Here is an 18,280-nt window from a genome sequence, read left to right as displayed (position 1 = left end):
GCTTTGTTGTTTTTTCAATCTGAGAGCTTCTGGTTTTTAACTGACAAGTTCACATTTGTTGTAATTTCTCATTTTACATTTATTATATATCTGTATATTATAATGACCAAAAAAGCTTATTTAACCTTTAGTGTTGGTGAAATGCTGAATCTTGGCCAAAGAAAATGGCTGCAGCCAAATCAATAATTAAATGAAGCAGAAGGAAAATTGAAGTTATTTTTGCGAATAGTAATGCTTAAAGAAAAGCAAGTTTAATTACAGGAAGATGCAAAAATAGGTGAACACTTGCAGCAGTTTAAATGGGGAGGCCTTGGGGGCTTCTTGAAGGACTATGGCCCTTGCTGACCCTGGTGCCTTTTTATGCTTTATTGTTAACGTTCCTTTAGTATTTCAGTTGAGTTCACAGTACTCAGAGTTGACCTGACTCCTTGTTAGAGCAGTTAGGTCAGGTGACATATGTGAACATCTCTTGCTAGAGCTTGGACAGGTGGAAAGCAATTAATGAACACTGGTGACTCCGAGCTATGGCAGCAGATATGAAGTCTGGATTTGGCCAGCCGTTCCCAAAAAGTTATTCCTGAATCCCAGGGTTTTATGTAATTAAAGTCATTCATAATATCTTTTTTCAACTTCTATTTACAAAGTCTATATTTAAAATTATTTTCAAGTATTCGTTTTAAAAGAGAACAGTTTGAGAACCTCTAAAGGCATAGCTAGTGAGCCCGTATGGCAGTTAGTGGGTCTTGGGTGATGTGGCTCAAGCTCTCATCACTCAGCTGGTTTATCACTTAGCTGCTCACCTCAGGCTAGCCTGGTGGTTTGATCATCATATAGGTTTTCTTTTTAATATTGTGGTGAAATATAGATAACATAATATTTATCATTTTAACCATTCCTAAGTGTACAATTCTGTGGCATCATGTACGGTCACATGTTGTATAAACCGTTACCATTATCTATACACAAAACTTTTTTTATCATCCCCAACAAAAACTCTGTACCCATTAAGCAATAACGTCCCCTTTCTCCTTCCCCCCACCCCTGGTAACCTCTATTCTACTTCCTGTCTCTATGAATTTGTCTATTCTGGGTAGAGTGGAATCATGTATAAGTGGAATCATACGATGTTTGTCCTTCTGTGTCTGGCTTGTTTCCATAAGCATAATGTTTTCAAGGTCCATCCATGTTGTCACATATACCAAAATTTCATTCCCTTGCATGACTGAATAATATATTCCATTATATGTATATACCACATTTCATTTATCCATCTATCTGTTGATGGACACTTGGGTTGTTTCTACCTTTAATATATTTATTTTTTGAGTAACAAGTGCAAACCTAGCTAAATAAGAAAAGAGCAATATTGCCACTATTAGATTAAAAACTCCCAAGAGAAGATAAGCTACACGGAGAGAGTCTCTGGTTAGGCTTCCTGAGAGCATATCAGGGCCTTTTTTGGGAAAGTCTGTAGGCAAGGGCATGAGTGAGTCCTGAAGCGTAATAGGGTTCACAAGAGTTGGAACATATCTGGGCATCCAGGGGAAATGTGGTCAGAGGGAGTATGAGTTCACTATGTACTGCTTCCATCTCTCAGGAGCAGGTCAAAGCAGAACACTTCCTTCCGTAGGGATAAACAAGTGTCCTGAGCTGATCCCAGCAGCAGAATATGGAGGAGGAAGTAGGAACATCCACACAAGCCAAATGTAAATAAAAATCTGGGCCATATTCCCCAGGGCACTCCTTTAGATCCCTTAGTTACATTATAAAACAGTCCAACTTGTGCCATTGAACTTTTGGGTTCCTGGAAGTCATTACATATTTTTCCATCTTTCCAAGATAAAGTTTCATAATTTCAGAGTTAAACATCTCTTTATTCCCTGGTACTCTAAGAGATGATAAAATGATTCATTCTTGCTTTGTAGTCTTGTACAACGTTGTCTTATTTGAGCCCTTGTAGCTAAGAATGTAGTACAATGTTTGTCATGCTCTCAGGGCAGTACCTGGCGCATAGTTATTGCTCAGTAAGTGGCAGAGAATGATGATTATTCTGTCCCGCCAAATCTTACTTCTTTACAAATCTTTTAAGTATTTTGGTCTGGTGAGCATAGTCTCAGTAGGTTACTGATCACCATTAAAATTTGCAATAAAATCTTAATAATGAACTTATATAAAACTGAATATAAAGACTAAATATCGGCTTCATTTTGAAATGCTTTTGAGGAGCTCAGCATTGAAATCTTCACGTATAATTTGTTTTACTGTTTCCTGTTAATTTTAGTACTGGTATCTACAGCTTTTTATTACTTTCTTGTAATAAACTCTTATTAGGTGATCAACATTTAAAGCAAAAAAGAAGAAATTAGAGGTATTTTAATATTCCTTGCCAGTTCTGTTGTAGCAAAGAGCTTTATTTTCCTCCAATATTTTTGTTCAGCACAACTGATTAGAGCAATTAGTCTTGCCATTAATTGCTGTGACATTTGGCTTGGAAATTAACAGGTAATGGTGTCAGCTGGTCTCCAATTATTCCCTGAAACTGTGGGATGTATGATTGATTTCCCGGAACTTCAGGCACAAATCTGTGATTATCCGTCTCCTTTATAGAGTTACTGTTGCTACCATTTGCTACTTTTTATATTCAAAAATCTCATTTTATAGGCAGAGAAATTCTTTTAATTATATCTGGCTTATATCATTGTATCTGTCTTCTGCTGCTTTCATAGTACCTAAAAATGTGCATTCTGAAAAAGGTAGTATCTAGTGAAATATTTCTGTTCAGTATTGTCAATACCAAAATGATTAACTCAATCACTTTTTTTTTCTCTACCTCCAGTGATTTCCTAAATAAAAACCAGGAGCTATTGCAAGATTTATCAGAAGTGAATGATGAAAACACCCAGTTGATGGAAATACTGAATACTTTGTTTTTCTTGCCAATCAGACGGCTTCATAATTATGCGAAAGTTTTGCTGAAGCTTGCTACTTGTTTTGAAGTGGTAAGCTCCCGTATAGATCTGCCTTGGATGCTTGGGAAGCCAGGGATCATGTTTGTTTGTTTGGATTATGCTACCCTAACATCTGGAACGCCACTAATTTAATATTTGTATGTATCTTATTAAATTTATTTTTCTTCAGGGAAATGAAAGAAGAAAGTATGACTAGGTAAATCTAATTTTCTTTGCTGTGGATTCAGTTTCCACTCTTAGGACCTTATGAAGATTAATTGTATTCATTTTATGAAACTGTGTCTAAAGTTGAGACCCAGTTTTGCTACTCATTCAATAGTTGTCAAAGTTTATTGAGTGCATACTGAGTACAAGTTACACAGAGCCCTTTAAAACCTTGGCTTTCTGAATAATAACACACACCTGTAAGGCAGTGGCGTTACCACCTGGCCTGGATTCATGGTAGACTCATGCCAGCTATTTGGGTCACCTGTGTATGCTATGAGAAATCACAGTGTTAGAGGATTTTCTGAAACTGGTCCACTTTCTGTATAAAATTAGTTAGGTGGAGTCCTAGAAAATTAGCACCACTCTAGGATATGGGCGTATGTTAAAGCTGATCTTAAGACAGTCACCTTTGAAATTGTACTGAAATGTGTAGTTTCATTTTGTTTCCATTCTGAAGGGCTCCAGAGAAACCATAATGATTCCAGGGTGACTTATACTTTAGAATCTTTTTAGTCTTGGGATCCATCTCCTTATCTGGACAGATTTCAGTCCCCAGAGTGAACCAGGAACTGATGTGGGCTTTCTACATTTGATCCTACTCTGGTCTTGTAGATCTTTTCTTTAGTCTGATTTCACTTGTTTTGTGTGTGAGGAAGATCAGCCCTGAGCCAACATCCATGCCAATCCTCCTCTTTTTGCTGAGGAAGACTGGCCCTGAGCTAACATCTATTGCCAATCCTCCTCCTTTTTTTCCCCAAAGCCCCAATAGATAGTTGTATGTCATAGTTGCACATCCCTCTAGTTGCTGTATGTGGGACGCTGCCTCAGCATGGCTGGACAAGTGGTGCGTCGGTGCACACCCAGGATCCAAACCCCGGCCGCCAGTAGTGGAGCGTGCACACTTAACCGCTAAGCCACAGGGCCGGCCCCCTGATTTCACTTTTAACCCAGACTGATCTAGTTTTAGCTATGAAGGTTTGAGCTGCACCAATAACTCAATGAGATACAGATTTCACTTAATATGCCCTCAAGTAATCAAAAATCTTCCCTGCTAGATCAGCTTGGAATTGTTCAGAGAGTCTGATATTGTACTGTTTCTAGTCTGAAGGGTCCTAATTCTGAGTAAAAAACCCAGACTCTTTAGTCTGGCATTTAAGACCCATTAAAATCTGATACCCTCTTTTGTTTCTAGCCTTATCTTCTACCCTGTGTCCTACATGTTGGTTCATGTATGTATGGGTATACATATATACACATATATCATGGATATATATATACACACACACGCATATAGATATATACACACACATAAACTTCTCTAGATAAAAGTAATAATACCTAATATTTATTAAATGCATTTCATGTGCCAGGTACTGTTGTAAGTAAGCATGTTAATATATATTCGTTTAATCCCCATATCAACCCTGTGAAATAGATATTATTATCCCCTTTTTACATATAAGACAATTGAGGCATAGCTGAGAATTGGTCGAGCTAGAGTTCATATCCACGCACTCTGGCTCCAGAGTCTGTTCTTTTAACCACTTTACTATATTGTCTCTTTTGATAGATAACCTGTTAGCAAAACCTCTGCATTTTTCTGATATGTAGTCTGTTTTCCTGTCTTCTCTGCCTGGTTATAAGCTCCCAGAAGGCAAAGATTGTGTCTTACTTGCTTATCCCTAGCACTCAGCAGAATATTCTGTATGGAGTAGATGCCGTTAAGTATTTCTTAAATGAACTGAAAAAATGAATATGAATGACTCTTAAGAGTTGTGGAATGTAAAGTAATTACTCCTGGACGTGAGGGGTCATCTTTCATCTTACCTTCTACGGAAAAAATGAATATGAATGACTCTTAAGAGTTGTGGAATGTAAGGTAATTACTCCTGGATGTGAGGGGTCATCTTTCATCTTACCTTCTGCTGACCCTCCACGTGGCGCAGTGTTAGACCCTATCCTGTGGTTGGTTCTCAAAGCATGGTCTACAGACCCCTGGGGGTTCCAAAGTCCCTTTTAGGGGGTTTGGAAGATCAGATTATTTTCAGGACAATATTAAGACATTTGCTTTTCCACTGTGTTGCCGTTTGTACTGACGGTGAAAAGTAAAGATGGGTAAAACTGCTGGGTCCTTAGTGAGCATCAAGGCAGTGGCTCCAAACTGTGCTCATGGTCATTGTGTTCTTTGGTGTCATACACTCACAGTTAAAAAACAAAATAAACAAAAATATGCCAGTTTCACTTAAGGATATTCTTTCTTTCTTCCTTCCTTCCTTCCTTCCTTCCTTCCTTCCTTCCTTCCTCCCTCCCTCCCTCCCTCCCTCCCTCCCTCCCTCTCCCTCTCCCTCTCCCTCCCTCTCTCCCTCCCTCCCTTCCTTCTTTCTTCGTTTATTTATTTATTTATTTATTTATTTTTATTTTTATTTTTATTTTTTTTTTCCCCAAAGCCCCAGTAGATACTTGTATGTCATAGTTGCACATCCTTCTAGTTGCTGTATGTGGGACGCGGCCTCAGCATGGCCGGAGAAGCGGTGCGTCACTGCATACCCGGGATCTGAACCCGGGCAGCGGAGCACGTGCACTTAACCACTAAGTCACAGGGCCGGCCCCACTTAAGGATATTCTTGACGAAGTAGTAAAAATTAATTTTATTTGACCTAAACCATTGAGTATACATTTTTTTTTTGAGCTACAGTTGACATAAACATTATATTAGTTTCAGATGCACAATATGATTCAATATTTGTATATATTGTGAAATGACCATCACAATAAGTCTAGTTAACATCCATCACCACACATAGAAGTATATGTTTTTAATAGTCTACGTGATGAAATGGGACGTCCACATAAAGCAGCTTTGCTGCATACCAAGGTAGGAAGGTTTTTGAAGGAAAAAGCACAGAATTGAGATTGAGTTGAGAGCTTTTTTTTTTTAACTTGAAAGAACGATTGACAGATAAACTGTAGTTACTTAGATTTGGGTATTTGGCAGATATTTTCTCAAAAATGAGTAAATGAGTCACTCCAAGGAGAACAATTGACAGGATTTGTTGCCATTGGTAATATCTGAACTTTTAAGCAAAAATTAAAATCTTGGAAACATGTATCTGTCACTGTGAGCTTGGCGATTTCCCACTGGTTAAAGACTTTTTCTGATGAGATTGGTGATAATATTAACATGGGACTTTTGATGTATAATAAAATGTATCAACATTTGGAAGGTCTGTATAACTCATTGAACCAAAATTTTCCATATGTCCAGCCTACATGTCACGCATGGGTAAAAGATCTGTTCAGGGGCCAGCCCCGTGGCATAGTGGTTAAATGCGTACGCTCCGCTGCTGGCGGCCCGGGTTCTGATCCCGGACGCACACTGAGGCACCGCTTGTCAGGCCATGCTGTGGCGGCATCCTATTATAAAGTGGAGGAAGATGGGCATAGATGTTAGCCCAGGGCCAGTCTTCCTCAGCAAAAAGAGGAGGATTGGCATGGATGTTAGCTCAGGGCTGATCTTCCTCACAAAAAAAGATCTGTTCAAAGTGTAAGATAGACTAGTGGACTTTAATGTAACAGAGTACAAAAAGTTCTAATAATACAGTTTCAGATTCCACATTTCAGCTACTTCTAAGAAACTACCACTTAACAAATTTGGGGTTAGTTTCAAAGGAGGAGACCCACAATTATTTGAAATGGCTATTATAATGCTCCTCCCTTTTCCAACTATATCTTTATAATCAAGATTTTCTTCATATATTTCAACCAGACAGCGTATCGTAACATTAAATGCAGTAGCAGAAGTGAAAATCCAGCTGTCATCTTTTAAGCCAGATAATAAAGAGATTTGAAAAAAATGTGGAACAATGCCACTTTTCTCACTAAACATTTTTTTTCTGTTTTGGAAAATACAGTTATTTTTCATTTAAAGTATTACTGTATTTAAATTTAGTGAATTAAGATTTTTTCTTATTTCTCAACTTTATTTTCTGATATGGTAAATATTAATAGATGTAACCCACATAAGCAAAGCAGAGGGGTCCTGAGACCAAAGCATGTGAGAATTCCTGCCCTAGCCCGAGTTCTCTGCTGCTCCCTCACTGGTAACTTCCAGTGTTTGCTTCTTTACACTTTGAGTTATTCCTCTATTTTATGTGAACCTCTATGTGGCAGAACTTTCTGGAACCAGTCTTTTTGCCCAGCTCTTTTTAGTGTACCATGTCTGTTCTTCGTCTGGATTTCTTGCCTAAGTTTAACACTACATATCTAAACCACACTGAGGCTACAGGTTCTAGACAATTGTTTTATATTCTTTTTTTTTTCCCCCTTAATTATTGGCCTCTAGACATCTCCAGAATATCAGAAGCTGCAGGATTCCAGTTCTTGTTATGAGTCTCTTGCTCTCCATCTCGGCAGGAAAAGGAAGGAAGCAGAATACACACTGGGCTTCTGGAAGACCTTTCCTGGAAAAATGACGGTAAACCATGCCAATTGTCATTACCCCAGCACGCAGCAGGCATCTCCGTAACAACTGTTACCATTTTCTCGGTTCCTCATTCGTTTATGGTAGTAATGCTTTAATGAGCTCCTTCCTCAGGGTGGTCTAAGGCCCATAGCAGTGGATGCTCTAAACATTAACATCTTCCCTCATTTCTAGGAATCCTCTCTGAACACATATCTCACCTTCTTTTGTTTGTTCTTGTCTTCTTTTTAATCTCCTTTGAGTGCTAATTTTTTGAAATGTTTGGATCCCGTCTAAGTTAACACCAGACTAAGCTATGACCAACAAATTCCCCTAAATGTGATTTGTATCTTTTTCATTTTCTCTTTGCATGTTAAAATAGTTTTGATTGTTTGATTTTGTATTTGTTTTTAACTCCAGGATTCCTTGAGGAAGCCAGAGCGTCGACTGCTGTGTGAGAGCAGTAACCGAGCCCTATCTCTGCAGCATGCGGGGAGGTTTTCTGTGAATTGGTTCATTCTCTTTAATGATGCCCTAGTCCATGCCCAGGTAGGCCAGATTCCTAACCTTAAAGAGGCCCTGGAAGGTGGAGTACTATACTTATTTAGTTATACTATCAGTTTGTATTAAAAATTATTGTGATTTCACTGAAACTATTAAATAAAAGAGAATGTTTAGCTTCCATTTATAGTATGGGCCAGATATCAGGGAGTTTTTTTAGTTTCCAGCTTGAAAATGAGTTTCAGCCACGTGAAGGGGTCCTTGCAGCAGAGATGATGAGACCTGAGACCCATTGGGGTTGGCTATGTCTTGGGGACTGTGGGGCTGAGATAGTGGCACCCATGTGGACTTAACCATTTGAAAAAGGTTATGCAGCGGAGACCCCCAAGGTCCATGTGGGCTTTCTTAGATGTTTCTCCACGTTCTTTGTTTCAGTTCTCGACACACCATGTTTTCCCTTTGGCGACACTGTGGGCAGAGCCACTTTCAGAAGAAGCTGGTGGTGTGTAAGTGTGCCCCCACCCCCACCCCACAGCCCGACCCACCTAATTATCCCCTCTATTACCCAGGTTGTTTCCTTAGACATGAAAAAAAGCTCAGGAGGCCTCCCCTTTCTGCGTAATGAGACTCACCCTCCCAGCACGTAGATAGTAAAATGGCCTGTGGTGAAGATGATAGTGGTGGAAGGGCTGCTCCGTTGCTCACATCCTCTTGTTCTACACAGAGCAGAGTAACTGTGTCTTTTCTTTCTCCCACTGTGGGAACCAAACCCAGGGCATGACTGCATCTACATTTGAATTCTGCTCCTCTTGAAATAAACAAGTTGCTTTTCATATTTGAGGATTGATATTATAATGACAGGTTGTCATACCTACTGGTATTTATCCTTGTGAATGTTTTAGGAGTGGCTTAAAGATAACTACACCTGAGGAGCAGTTCACTCTCATTTCGTCAACACCCCAGGAAAAGGTTAGTTCGTTGTGTGTTTTCTTGCAGTCTTTGGCCTAGCTATTTCTGTCTCGTATGGTAGTAAAGAAGAGATAAAAATTGTTTTTGCTTGACTAATGATTCATAATTATGTCTGATAAATCTACATTAAACCAAGATTATAGATTCTTGTTTTTGTTATTTTAATGCGACTTAATTGTAAACATGTAGTAGTGAATTCCAAGAGCCAATCAGCATTATTCAATTAATAAGAAAAGCATTAGGAGACAGAAAAATTATTCACACCAAGGAAAGTTAGCAGAATTTAAAGCAATGCTTGATCAGTTGTCGTCTTAAGCTTATTGACATTTGCTTTTTGCTCCTAGACTAAATGGCTACGGGCTATAAGCCAAGCTGTGGATCAGGCTTTGAGGGGGGCGTCTGATCTTCCACCTTATGGAAGTGGCAGCAGTATTCAGAGGCAGGAACCACCCATTTCACGCAGTGCCAAATATACTTTCTACAAGGATCCTCGCCTAAAGGATGCAACCTATGATGGACGCTGGCTTTCAGGGAAGCCTCATGGCAGGTGAAAATGTTTAAGATTTATGCCTGGGTTGAGGATGATAGTCTAATTACTGAAAAAGTACTGATTTTCTGAAACATTAATTGACATGTAGTATTCTTTGCTTATGTATTCCAGAGGAGTTTTGAAGTGGCCAGATGGAAAGATGTATTCTGGCATGTTCAGGAATGGCTTGGAAGATGGGTAAGAAAATTGTGTAAAACATGAGGGTAAATTCAACTTCAGTTACAAATTACATTATTTTGTGTTCAGAGCTATTTTTTTTTTTTTCTGTGAGGAAGATCAGCCCTGAGCTAACATCCGTGCCAATCCTCCTCTTTTTGCTGAGGAAGACTGGCCCTGAGCTAACATCCGTGCCAGTCTTCCTCCACTTTATGTGGGGTGCCGCCACAGCATGGCTTGGCAAGCAGTGTGTCAGTGCATGCCTGGGATCCAAGCCCTGGCCACCAGCAGCAGAGCGCACTCAATTAACCGCTACACCACAGGGCCGGCCCTGTTCAGAGCTATTTTTAAAACAATCAGCAGATACTCGTTTTGTTATCTAGAAATGCATACAATGTATTAGGGCTTATAATGCAGATATGTGACATGAAGAGAGCTAGGAATCTAGGATGCAGCCTTCGTTTACCTAGAGTGAATCATTTACTGTGCTAGCCTGTGACCTCAAATTACACAGCCTTCCATATATTAAAATGGGACTGTGTTTTCTATGCATTTCACAGTTGTGAAGACTCAGAACCTTGGATAGTGTTGGTGGTGAGACTGAGACAGTAGTGCCCCCTTTACACGGAGGACGTAGAGAAATTTTCCTTGCAGTAATTTCCAAGCATCTTTAATTTCTGTGATATGCTAAAGGGGAAATCTTCTAAGTGATGTATTATCCTAATATTATCCTAATGGTACTCAAATGACATTATTTTTGTATAAGCTTGTCGTGTTTTCTAATACTGTAAATATATTTACATGATAAATTTTTGGCAGTGAGGTATTTTGTATCATGTTAGAGAAGTAATTTATTTTACCATACAGTCACGTGCCACATAACGGCATTTCAGTCAATGATGGTGGTTGTATATACGATGGTGGTCCCATAAGATTAGTACCATATAGCCTAGGTGTGCGGTAGGCTATACCATCTAGGTTTGTATAAATACACCCTGTGACGTTCGCAATGACAGAATCACCTAACGCATTTCTCAAAATGTATCCCCATCGTTAAGCAATACATGACTGTATAAAAAAGATTATATACATTGGGTAGGTGATCTTTTGTGTTTGTGATAATGTAAATATTTATGATGTCTTTTAATCTCCTTTTAATAGAATTTTAGAATGAGAAGAGACTTTAGATAATCTGATTTACCTCCCTTCTTATACAGATGAAGGAGCTGGGTACTGGACTTACCCAAGGTGATGTGGCTAATTAGTGGCAGAGATAGGCTTAGGACACAGGTTTTCTGTTTTTCATTGGACTTGGGATAAAACACCTAATCTCCCTATGTAGTGGGGTTGATGTCACACTCTTCTAAGACTTGCCAAATAGCTTAGGTCATAGATACAGCTTACACCAAGAGCCCATTTACCCCTCTTCTGCTCTAGGTAAATCTTTTCTCTGTTCTAGTTAAAATCTTTACAAATGTATACATACAAAAGGTGAATATGTCATAAATGCACCTTCTGATTTTTCTGTTCTCCTTGGCAGGTATGGAGAATACAGAATCCCAAACAAAGCCTTGAACAAAGAAGACCACTATGTGGGCCATTGGAAAGAAGGAAAAATGTGTGGTCAGGGAGTCTTTAGGTAATAACACTGGAAAGTTTGTTGGACTGGTGTTGCTTTTTCAAAGAATCATGTAAACCTAAATGTGTAGCCAAAATTTCCAAGGAGTAAATTTTATTTACTCTTCTTATGACTGAAACTGTGTAAAGTCTGCTTTTAAAGATCAACCTCTTATTTATCAAAAGATGAATATATTAGGTTATTATTTAGTTCTTAACAAAATTGTACAAACTTTATAAACCATAACTTTCTCACAGAATCTCCTATATGTCTTGCCTACAGAGTTATCTTTATTGTGTGATTCTAATATGGACAAAACCTATCATTCTTTCAGAGATGACTCATTATTTCATTTTCCCATAAGGGACTAAACACATTTTTTTCCCATGTTAACACAGAATACCACCAATTATGTCCTGACTTTTTAGCCTCAGTCATTCAAAAATGAAATGTTTGATTATTGAAAAATAATCATATAAACAAGTAAATAATTATAGCTACTAGTGAGACGTGAGTATAGTTTTGAATTTCCTAAACTTTGTAAAAAGGAGCATCAGAATTCAATATGCCTGTAATCTTGATCCATTCTTTCTAACCACAGTTATGCCTCTGGTGAAGTGTTTGAAGGCTGTTTTCAAGATAACATGCGTCATGGTCATGGTCTCCTACGAAGCGGAAAATTGACTTCCTCTTCTCCCAGTATGTTCATTGGCCAATGGATAATGGATAAGAAAGCAGGATATGGTGTCTTTGATGATATCACTAGGTACAGTATTCTGCTGCTAATCTCCAAGTTTAGTGTGAGAAGATAAGGTTCCTATACTTCTCCAAAAATAGTGATGATTTTTTGAATGCTGAGCATCTTAATATGACAGTACTGAGAAAATTTTCAATAAGAAGACAGAGTTGTCAGGCATCATTTTATCCATTTTCTTGTGAACTAAACAATAGGTTACTTTTATACAAGATCAGGATCATTCAAAATTAACATTGGCACCATTTTCCTTAAAGCTTCACTCAAACAAAGCTTTTAGTGTCTCAGAGAGGCTACCAAATCTTTATTATACAAGGAAAAACCTTTAATGAAGTCAAGAAATGATAGAAGTAAAAGGTTGGGAGGAACCAATGGAAATTCCCTCTGGGGTCATAGAATGGAATCTACACACCTTTCTATGTAGGTCTTCCTATCAGGGCAGAGACTTGTTAGCATGCCAGCAACCCAGGAATCAAGTTTAGTTAAATTCAAGTAACTAAACCATGGGGAAGAGTGTAATTCTTTTGCTTCCATATTTGGTTTGGCTTGATTTGCTTTCGGACTTGACATATACTCTTTTCCCCCTCAAGTTATTAATTATCAACAGCTGTCATAATGTGGGATTTTCCAAATTTGCTGTTATTACTAAACTCTGTGATTATTTAACAAGCAGTTTGTACTTATTTTGTCTTTTTAGTGGGGATTAGTAAGATTTCTCTGAGATCAAGTAGGTGAAGAATGAGCCTTATTTTATATAAACCCCGTTTTTGTTTTTTTTTTTTTAAGTTAGTAAACTTTTGGGTAAGAAAAAATAGTGCATAGGTTTGACTCTACTTATTATGTTTTGAATGAAATTATTTAGAGTTGAATTCTTGGCATTCTTTATTTCTAATTTTAAAGTTATCAAAGAAGTACGTGGAGTATATACAGATCTCTGTCAGGTAGCCTGTAATATTAAATTCCTGTGAGAACGCTGTGTGAGTAAGATGTTATTTGCCATCATATTGTCCCATGTTGGAGGAGACAGAGTTAACCACTTTAACTAGGAAAGTGGAACTGAGGCCAACCTAGGGGTGATGCTTGGAATCTCCCATGCAGTCATTGTTTTTCCCCCACCTCATCCTCGTCTTCATCGATTTTTCTTTTCTTTTCTCCTCTATTTCTGTGCAGGGGGGAAAAGTATATGGGGATGTGGCAAGATGATGTATGTCAAGGGAACGGTGTGGTAGTTACCCAGTTTGGATTATACTATGAAGGCAACTTTCACCTTAATAAAATGATGGTGAGTAGAATATTTGCATGTAGTTATTGTTGACTTTTTAAAACTCTTATGTTCTTAACTTTTAAAATCATCTTTTTATTAATGTTCTACCTTCTTAGTACTATTTTTCTTGTCTTTTAAGATTCTGTAAGGCTTTGGGGGATATGGCTGCATGTACTCTAAGTTCCTCTGTGTTTTATGTGTTGTCATTTTTGTTTTGTTTCTTCGCATAGGGAAATGGGGTTCTACTTTCCGAAGATGATACTATCTATGAGGGAGAATTTTCAGATGACTGGACTCTTAGTGGAAAGGTTGGAAACCAACTTTCTTCTTTCTCTCTCAAGTACAATATTTTAATAATTTTTTCTTGACTTTTTAAAAAGGCTTTACATACCATAAAATTGACCCATTTTAAGTGTGCGTATCAATGATTTTTAGTAAATATACAGAGTTATACAACCATCACCACAATCCAATTTTAGAACATTTCCGTCACCCAAAAAAGACTTCTGTCACCGTCTCCTGCCCATTTGCAGTCACTCCCTGTTTCCACCTCCTGTCCCAGACAACATCTAACAGACTTGATCCCTCAATAGTTTTGCCTTTCAGATCCTCTCATGTAAATGGAATCACACATGCGGTCTTGTCTGTGTGGCTTCTTACACTTAGCATAATGTTTTTGAGATTTTCCCATATTGTGGCTTGTGCAGTACTTCGTTCCTTTTTATTGCTGAATAGTATTCCAAACGCACATTTTGTTTATCCCTTCCCCCGTTGATGGACATTGAATTATTCCCAACTTTAGACTGTTATGAATAATGCTGCTATAAACCTTTGAATACAACTTCTTTTGTGTACAGATGTTTTCATTTCTCTTGGGTGGATACCTAGGAGTGCAAATGCTGGGTTGTATGGTAAATTGATGTTTAACTTATTAGGAAACTGTCAAACTTATCCAAAGTGGCTGCACCATTTTACAGTCTCATCATCATCAATGTATGAAGATTCTAATCTCTCCACATCTTCACCAATGTTTTTTATTTTCTGGTTTTTTTCTTTTTGCCATTCTAGTGGCTATGAAGTGATATCTCTTGGATTTAATTTACATTTTTCTAATGACTAATGGTGTAGAGCATATTTTCATATGCTTATCAGCGATTTGTATATTTTCTTTGGTGAAATGTCTATTGAAATATTTTAACATTTTAGGAATTTGCTTGTTTATAGTCTTTTGTTTTTTGGTGAGGAAGATCAGCCCTGAGCTAACATGCATGCCAATCCTCTTTTTGCTGAGGAAGACCGGCCCTGAGCTAACATCTGTTGCCAATCCTCCTCCTTTTTTTTTTTCCCCTTTTTCTCCCCAAAGCCCCAGTAGATAGTTGTACATTATAGTTGCACATCCTGCTAGTTGCTATATGTGGGATGCCGCCTCAGCATGGCCCAACAAGTGGTGGGTCAGTGTGCGCCCGGGATCTGAACCCAGGCCACCAGTAGCGGAGCGCACGCACTTAACTGCTAAGCCACGGGGCCGGCCCTGTAGTCTTATTATTGAGTTGTAAGTGTTCTGTATATGTTCTGGATACAAGTTCTTTATCAGATATAGGATTCAATATTTTCTTGTAGTCTGTGGTTTATCTTGTTATTTTCTTAATAATGCCTTTTGAAGCACAAAATTTTTAAATTGTAATGAAGTCAAATTTATCAAAAAAAATTTCATGAATCATGCTTTTGATGTCATATCTAAGAAATCTTTGCCTAAGTCAAAGTTATTAAGATTTTCTTCTCTGTTTTCTTCTAAAACTTTTATAGTTTTAGCTCTTTAGGTCTATGATTTATTTTGAGGTAGCTTTTGTGTATGGTGTGAGTGAAAAGTCTAAGTTGATCTTTTTGTATGTGAATGTCCAATTGCCTCAGCAACCTTTCCCATTGAATATTCTTGACCTCTTTGTTAAAATTAATTGACCATAAAATGTGTTTATTATTTCTGGACTCTAAATTATATTCCATTGGTCTACCTACATGTCTCTCTTTATGCCAGTACCACACTGTCTTGATTACTATAGATTTATAGTAAGTTGTGAAATCAGAAAGTGTAAGTCTTCCCACTTTGTTCTTTTTAAAAATTGTTTTTGGCTATTCTGGATCCTTTGACTTTCCATATAAATTTTAGGACTGGCTTATCAATATCTGCAATAAAGCCTGCTGAGATTTTGATAGGTATTATGTTGAATCTATAGATCAATTTGGGAGGAATTGCCCTCTTAATAATATTGAATCTTTCAATCCATAAACATGGAATGTCTTTCCTTTTATTTAGATCTTCTTTAATTTCTATCAGCAATGTTTTGTAGTTTTCAATGGACATTTTCTTGCATATCTTTGGTTAAATTTATTCCTAAGTATTCTTTTTGATGCTATTGTAAAGAGAATTGTTTCTTAGTTTTATTTTTGGATAGTTCATAGCTATTATATAAAAATACAATTGATTTCTGTATTTTGTTCTTGTATCCTGAAATCTTGCTGAACTTGTTTATTCAAATAGGTTTGTGTGTGTGTGTTGATTTCTTAGGATTTCCTGCATATAGGTTCATGTTGTCAGCAAATAAAGACAGTTTTACTTCTTCCTTTGCAATGTGGAAGTCTTTTATTTCTTTTTCTTGTCTGATTGCACAAGCTAGACTCCCTAATAGAATGTTGAATAGAAGTGCTAAGAGTGAACATCCTTACCTTGTTCCCTGTTTTAGGGGAAAAGCATTAGATCTTTCACCACTAAGTATGATGTTACCTAAAGGTTTTTCATAGATTAATCATCAATTGAGATAGTTCCCTTCTATTCCTAGTCTGTTGCGAGTTTTTATCATGAATAGGTTTTAGCTTTTGTCAGAGGGCTTTTTCTGTGTCTGTTGATATGATCTGGTGTTTTTGTCTTTTATTCTATTTAATATGGTGTATTACATTGTTTGCTTTTCTGATGTTAAACCAACCTTGCTTTCCTGGGATAAATCAGGCTTGGTCATGGTATATAATCTTTTTTATATGTTGCTGGATTTAATGCTAATATTTTGTTGAAGATTTTTGTGTATATTTATGAAAGATAATGGTCTATATTTTTCTTTTCTCATGGTGTCTTTGTCTGTCTTTGGTATCAGAGTAATACTAGCTTCATAGAGTAAGTTGGGAAGAGTTCCCTCCTCCTCTATTTTCTGAAAGAGTTTGTGAAGCCTTAGTATTATTTCTTCTTTGATGTTTTGGAGAATTCACCCATGAAGTCATCTAAGCCTGAGCATTATTTTGTGAGAAGGTTTTTAATTTCTAATTCAATTTCCTTACTTGTAATTGGTCTATTCAGATTTTCTATTTCTCCTTGAGTCCATTTTGGTAATTTGTGTCTTCCTAGGAATTTTTCTATCTCATCTAAGTTATCTAATTTGTTGACATAAAGTTGTTCTCTTAGTATTCTCCTCAAACCTCTTAAATTTCTGTAAGGTTGGTATAATATCCCGTTTCATTCTTGATTTTGTAATGTTATGTCATCTTGTTTTTTCTTGATTAGTCTAATTAAATGTTTATCAATTTTTTGTGTCTTTTCAAAGAAGCAACTTTTGGTTTCATTGATTTTTCTTTGTTTCTGTGTTCTATCTATGATTTCAGCTCTAATCTTTATTATCTCCTTTCTTGATTTGGGTTTTGTTTGCTCTCCTTTTTCTAATTTTGTAAAGTGGAATTTTAATTACTGACTTGAAATCTTTCTCATTTTCTAATATAGACATTTGTAGCTCTAAATTTGTCTCTAAACACTGCTTTAGCAGCATCCCATAAATTTGGCTAAGTTATGTGTTCATTCAACTCAAAGTATTTTCTGATTTTTCCTGTGATTTTCTTTTTCTTTTATCCATGGATTATTTGCATACACTCTTTGCACATGCGTGTACACACGCTTTGTTTCTTAAGGGTTGGGGTCTGGTAAAGAGTAAGTTAAAAAAGAAAATGTTAACCATTTAGCGCTTTTTTTTTTTTTCAATTTTTAATTGAAAATACTTCCTCTAATTCCACATTTTCTCTAACTATACCTAGGGAACACTGACTATGCCAAATGGAGATTACATTGAAGGTTATTTTAATGGAGAATGGGGATCTGGAATAAAAATCACTGGAACCTACTTTAAGCCTAGTCTATATGATAGTGATAAAGACAGACCCAAAGTTTTGTGAGTAACTAGTGTTAATTCTAAATTAATTATTGAATGTTTTGAGTTGTCTTGCTTTTATCAAAGCTAGTTAATATTTTAAATGCAAAACAAATTTTTAAGGTCTTTTTTTAACAAAGTGTAACCTCCTTGAATTGTTAACTGAGTCGTTAGCTAAATCTATAGTCTTGGCTTAGAGTATAGCCTTGGGGCATAGCTGTTTAAAATAAAAGGGGTGTGTGTGGGAATAACCCTACTGTTAATGGTGCAGGTATCCAAAAAAGAGCAAGCGAGCATTCTTAAGTGGAATCCATATGCAACTTGATTTTGAAAAGTAAAGATCAAATCTGTATATACACCAAGTGGAATAGTATACTCTGCATATATGGGAAAAAAGGCAAGATCTAAGTCTCTAAGTGTATTATGTTCTTCCTCTAACTTTCTGGCATATGTCTATTTTTCTTTATTGATGCCAGCTTTAGCTTCAGTTTTGTACTTGGTAGCATCTCAGATTCTTTGTTCTGATGGGAGCTTGATATATTTTCTCTACCATGTTTATTCATAGAGTATTTTTAGAACCCACTATGTAATGCATTTCACAATTCTCGTTATGAGATGTGCAAAGCACAGAAAGTCCTTATTTTAACAA

At 37.0% G+C, this 18,280-nt stretch overlaps 1 protein-coding gene across 7 annotated transcripts in view; it reads left to right on the top strand.

Moving 5' to 3' along the window:
- Positions 1-18,280, top strand: part of ALS2 (alsin Rho guanine nucleotide exchange factor ALS2) — a 74,094-nt gene that overhangs the window by 41,048 nt on the left and 14,766 nt on the right. For 3 of the 7 annotated variants that reach the window (XM_058549605.1, XM_058549607.1, XM_058549604.1), the window contains exons 13-24: positions 2,837-2,999; positions 7,519-7,650; positions 8,056-8,184; positions 8,572-8,642; positions 9,039-9,105; positions 9,450-9,652; positions 9,767-9,832; positions 11,352-11,450; positions 12,031-12,195; positions 13,354-13,465; positions 13,678-13,755; positions 17,519-17,652. In XM_058549605.1, the coding sequence (XP_058405588.1) occupies positions 2,837-2,999; positions 7,519-7,650; positions 8,056-8,184; positions 8,572-8,642; positions 9,039-9,105; positions 9,450-9,652; positions 9,767-9,832; positions 11,352-11,450; positions 12,031-12,195; positions 13,354-13,465; positions 13,678-13,755; positions 17,519-17,652 (1,419 nt within the window). Of the gene's footprint in view, positions 1-2,836; positions 3,000-7,518; positions 7,651-8,055; positions 8,185-8,571; positions 8,643-9,038; positions 9,106-9,449; positions 9,653-9,766; positions 9,833-11,351; positions 11,451-12,030; positions 12,196-13,353; positions 13,466-13,677; positions 13,756-17,518; positions 17,653-18,280 lie in introns of those variants that run through there. The other 4 variants (XR_009221443.1, XR_009221442.1, XM_058549606.1 and 1 more) reach the window with 4 other exon arrangements.

This window comes from Diceros bicornis, chromosome 10, assembly GCF_020826845.1.
Source record: "Diceros bicornis minor isolate mBicDic1 chromosome 10, mDicBic1.mat.cur, whole genome shotgun sequence".
Taxonomy (NCBI): Eukaryota; Metazoa; Chordata; class Mammalia; order Perissodactyla; family Rhinocerotidae; genus Diceros; species Diceros bicornis.
This window is presented reverse-complemented; position numbering and strand designations above follow the sequence as displayed.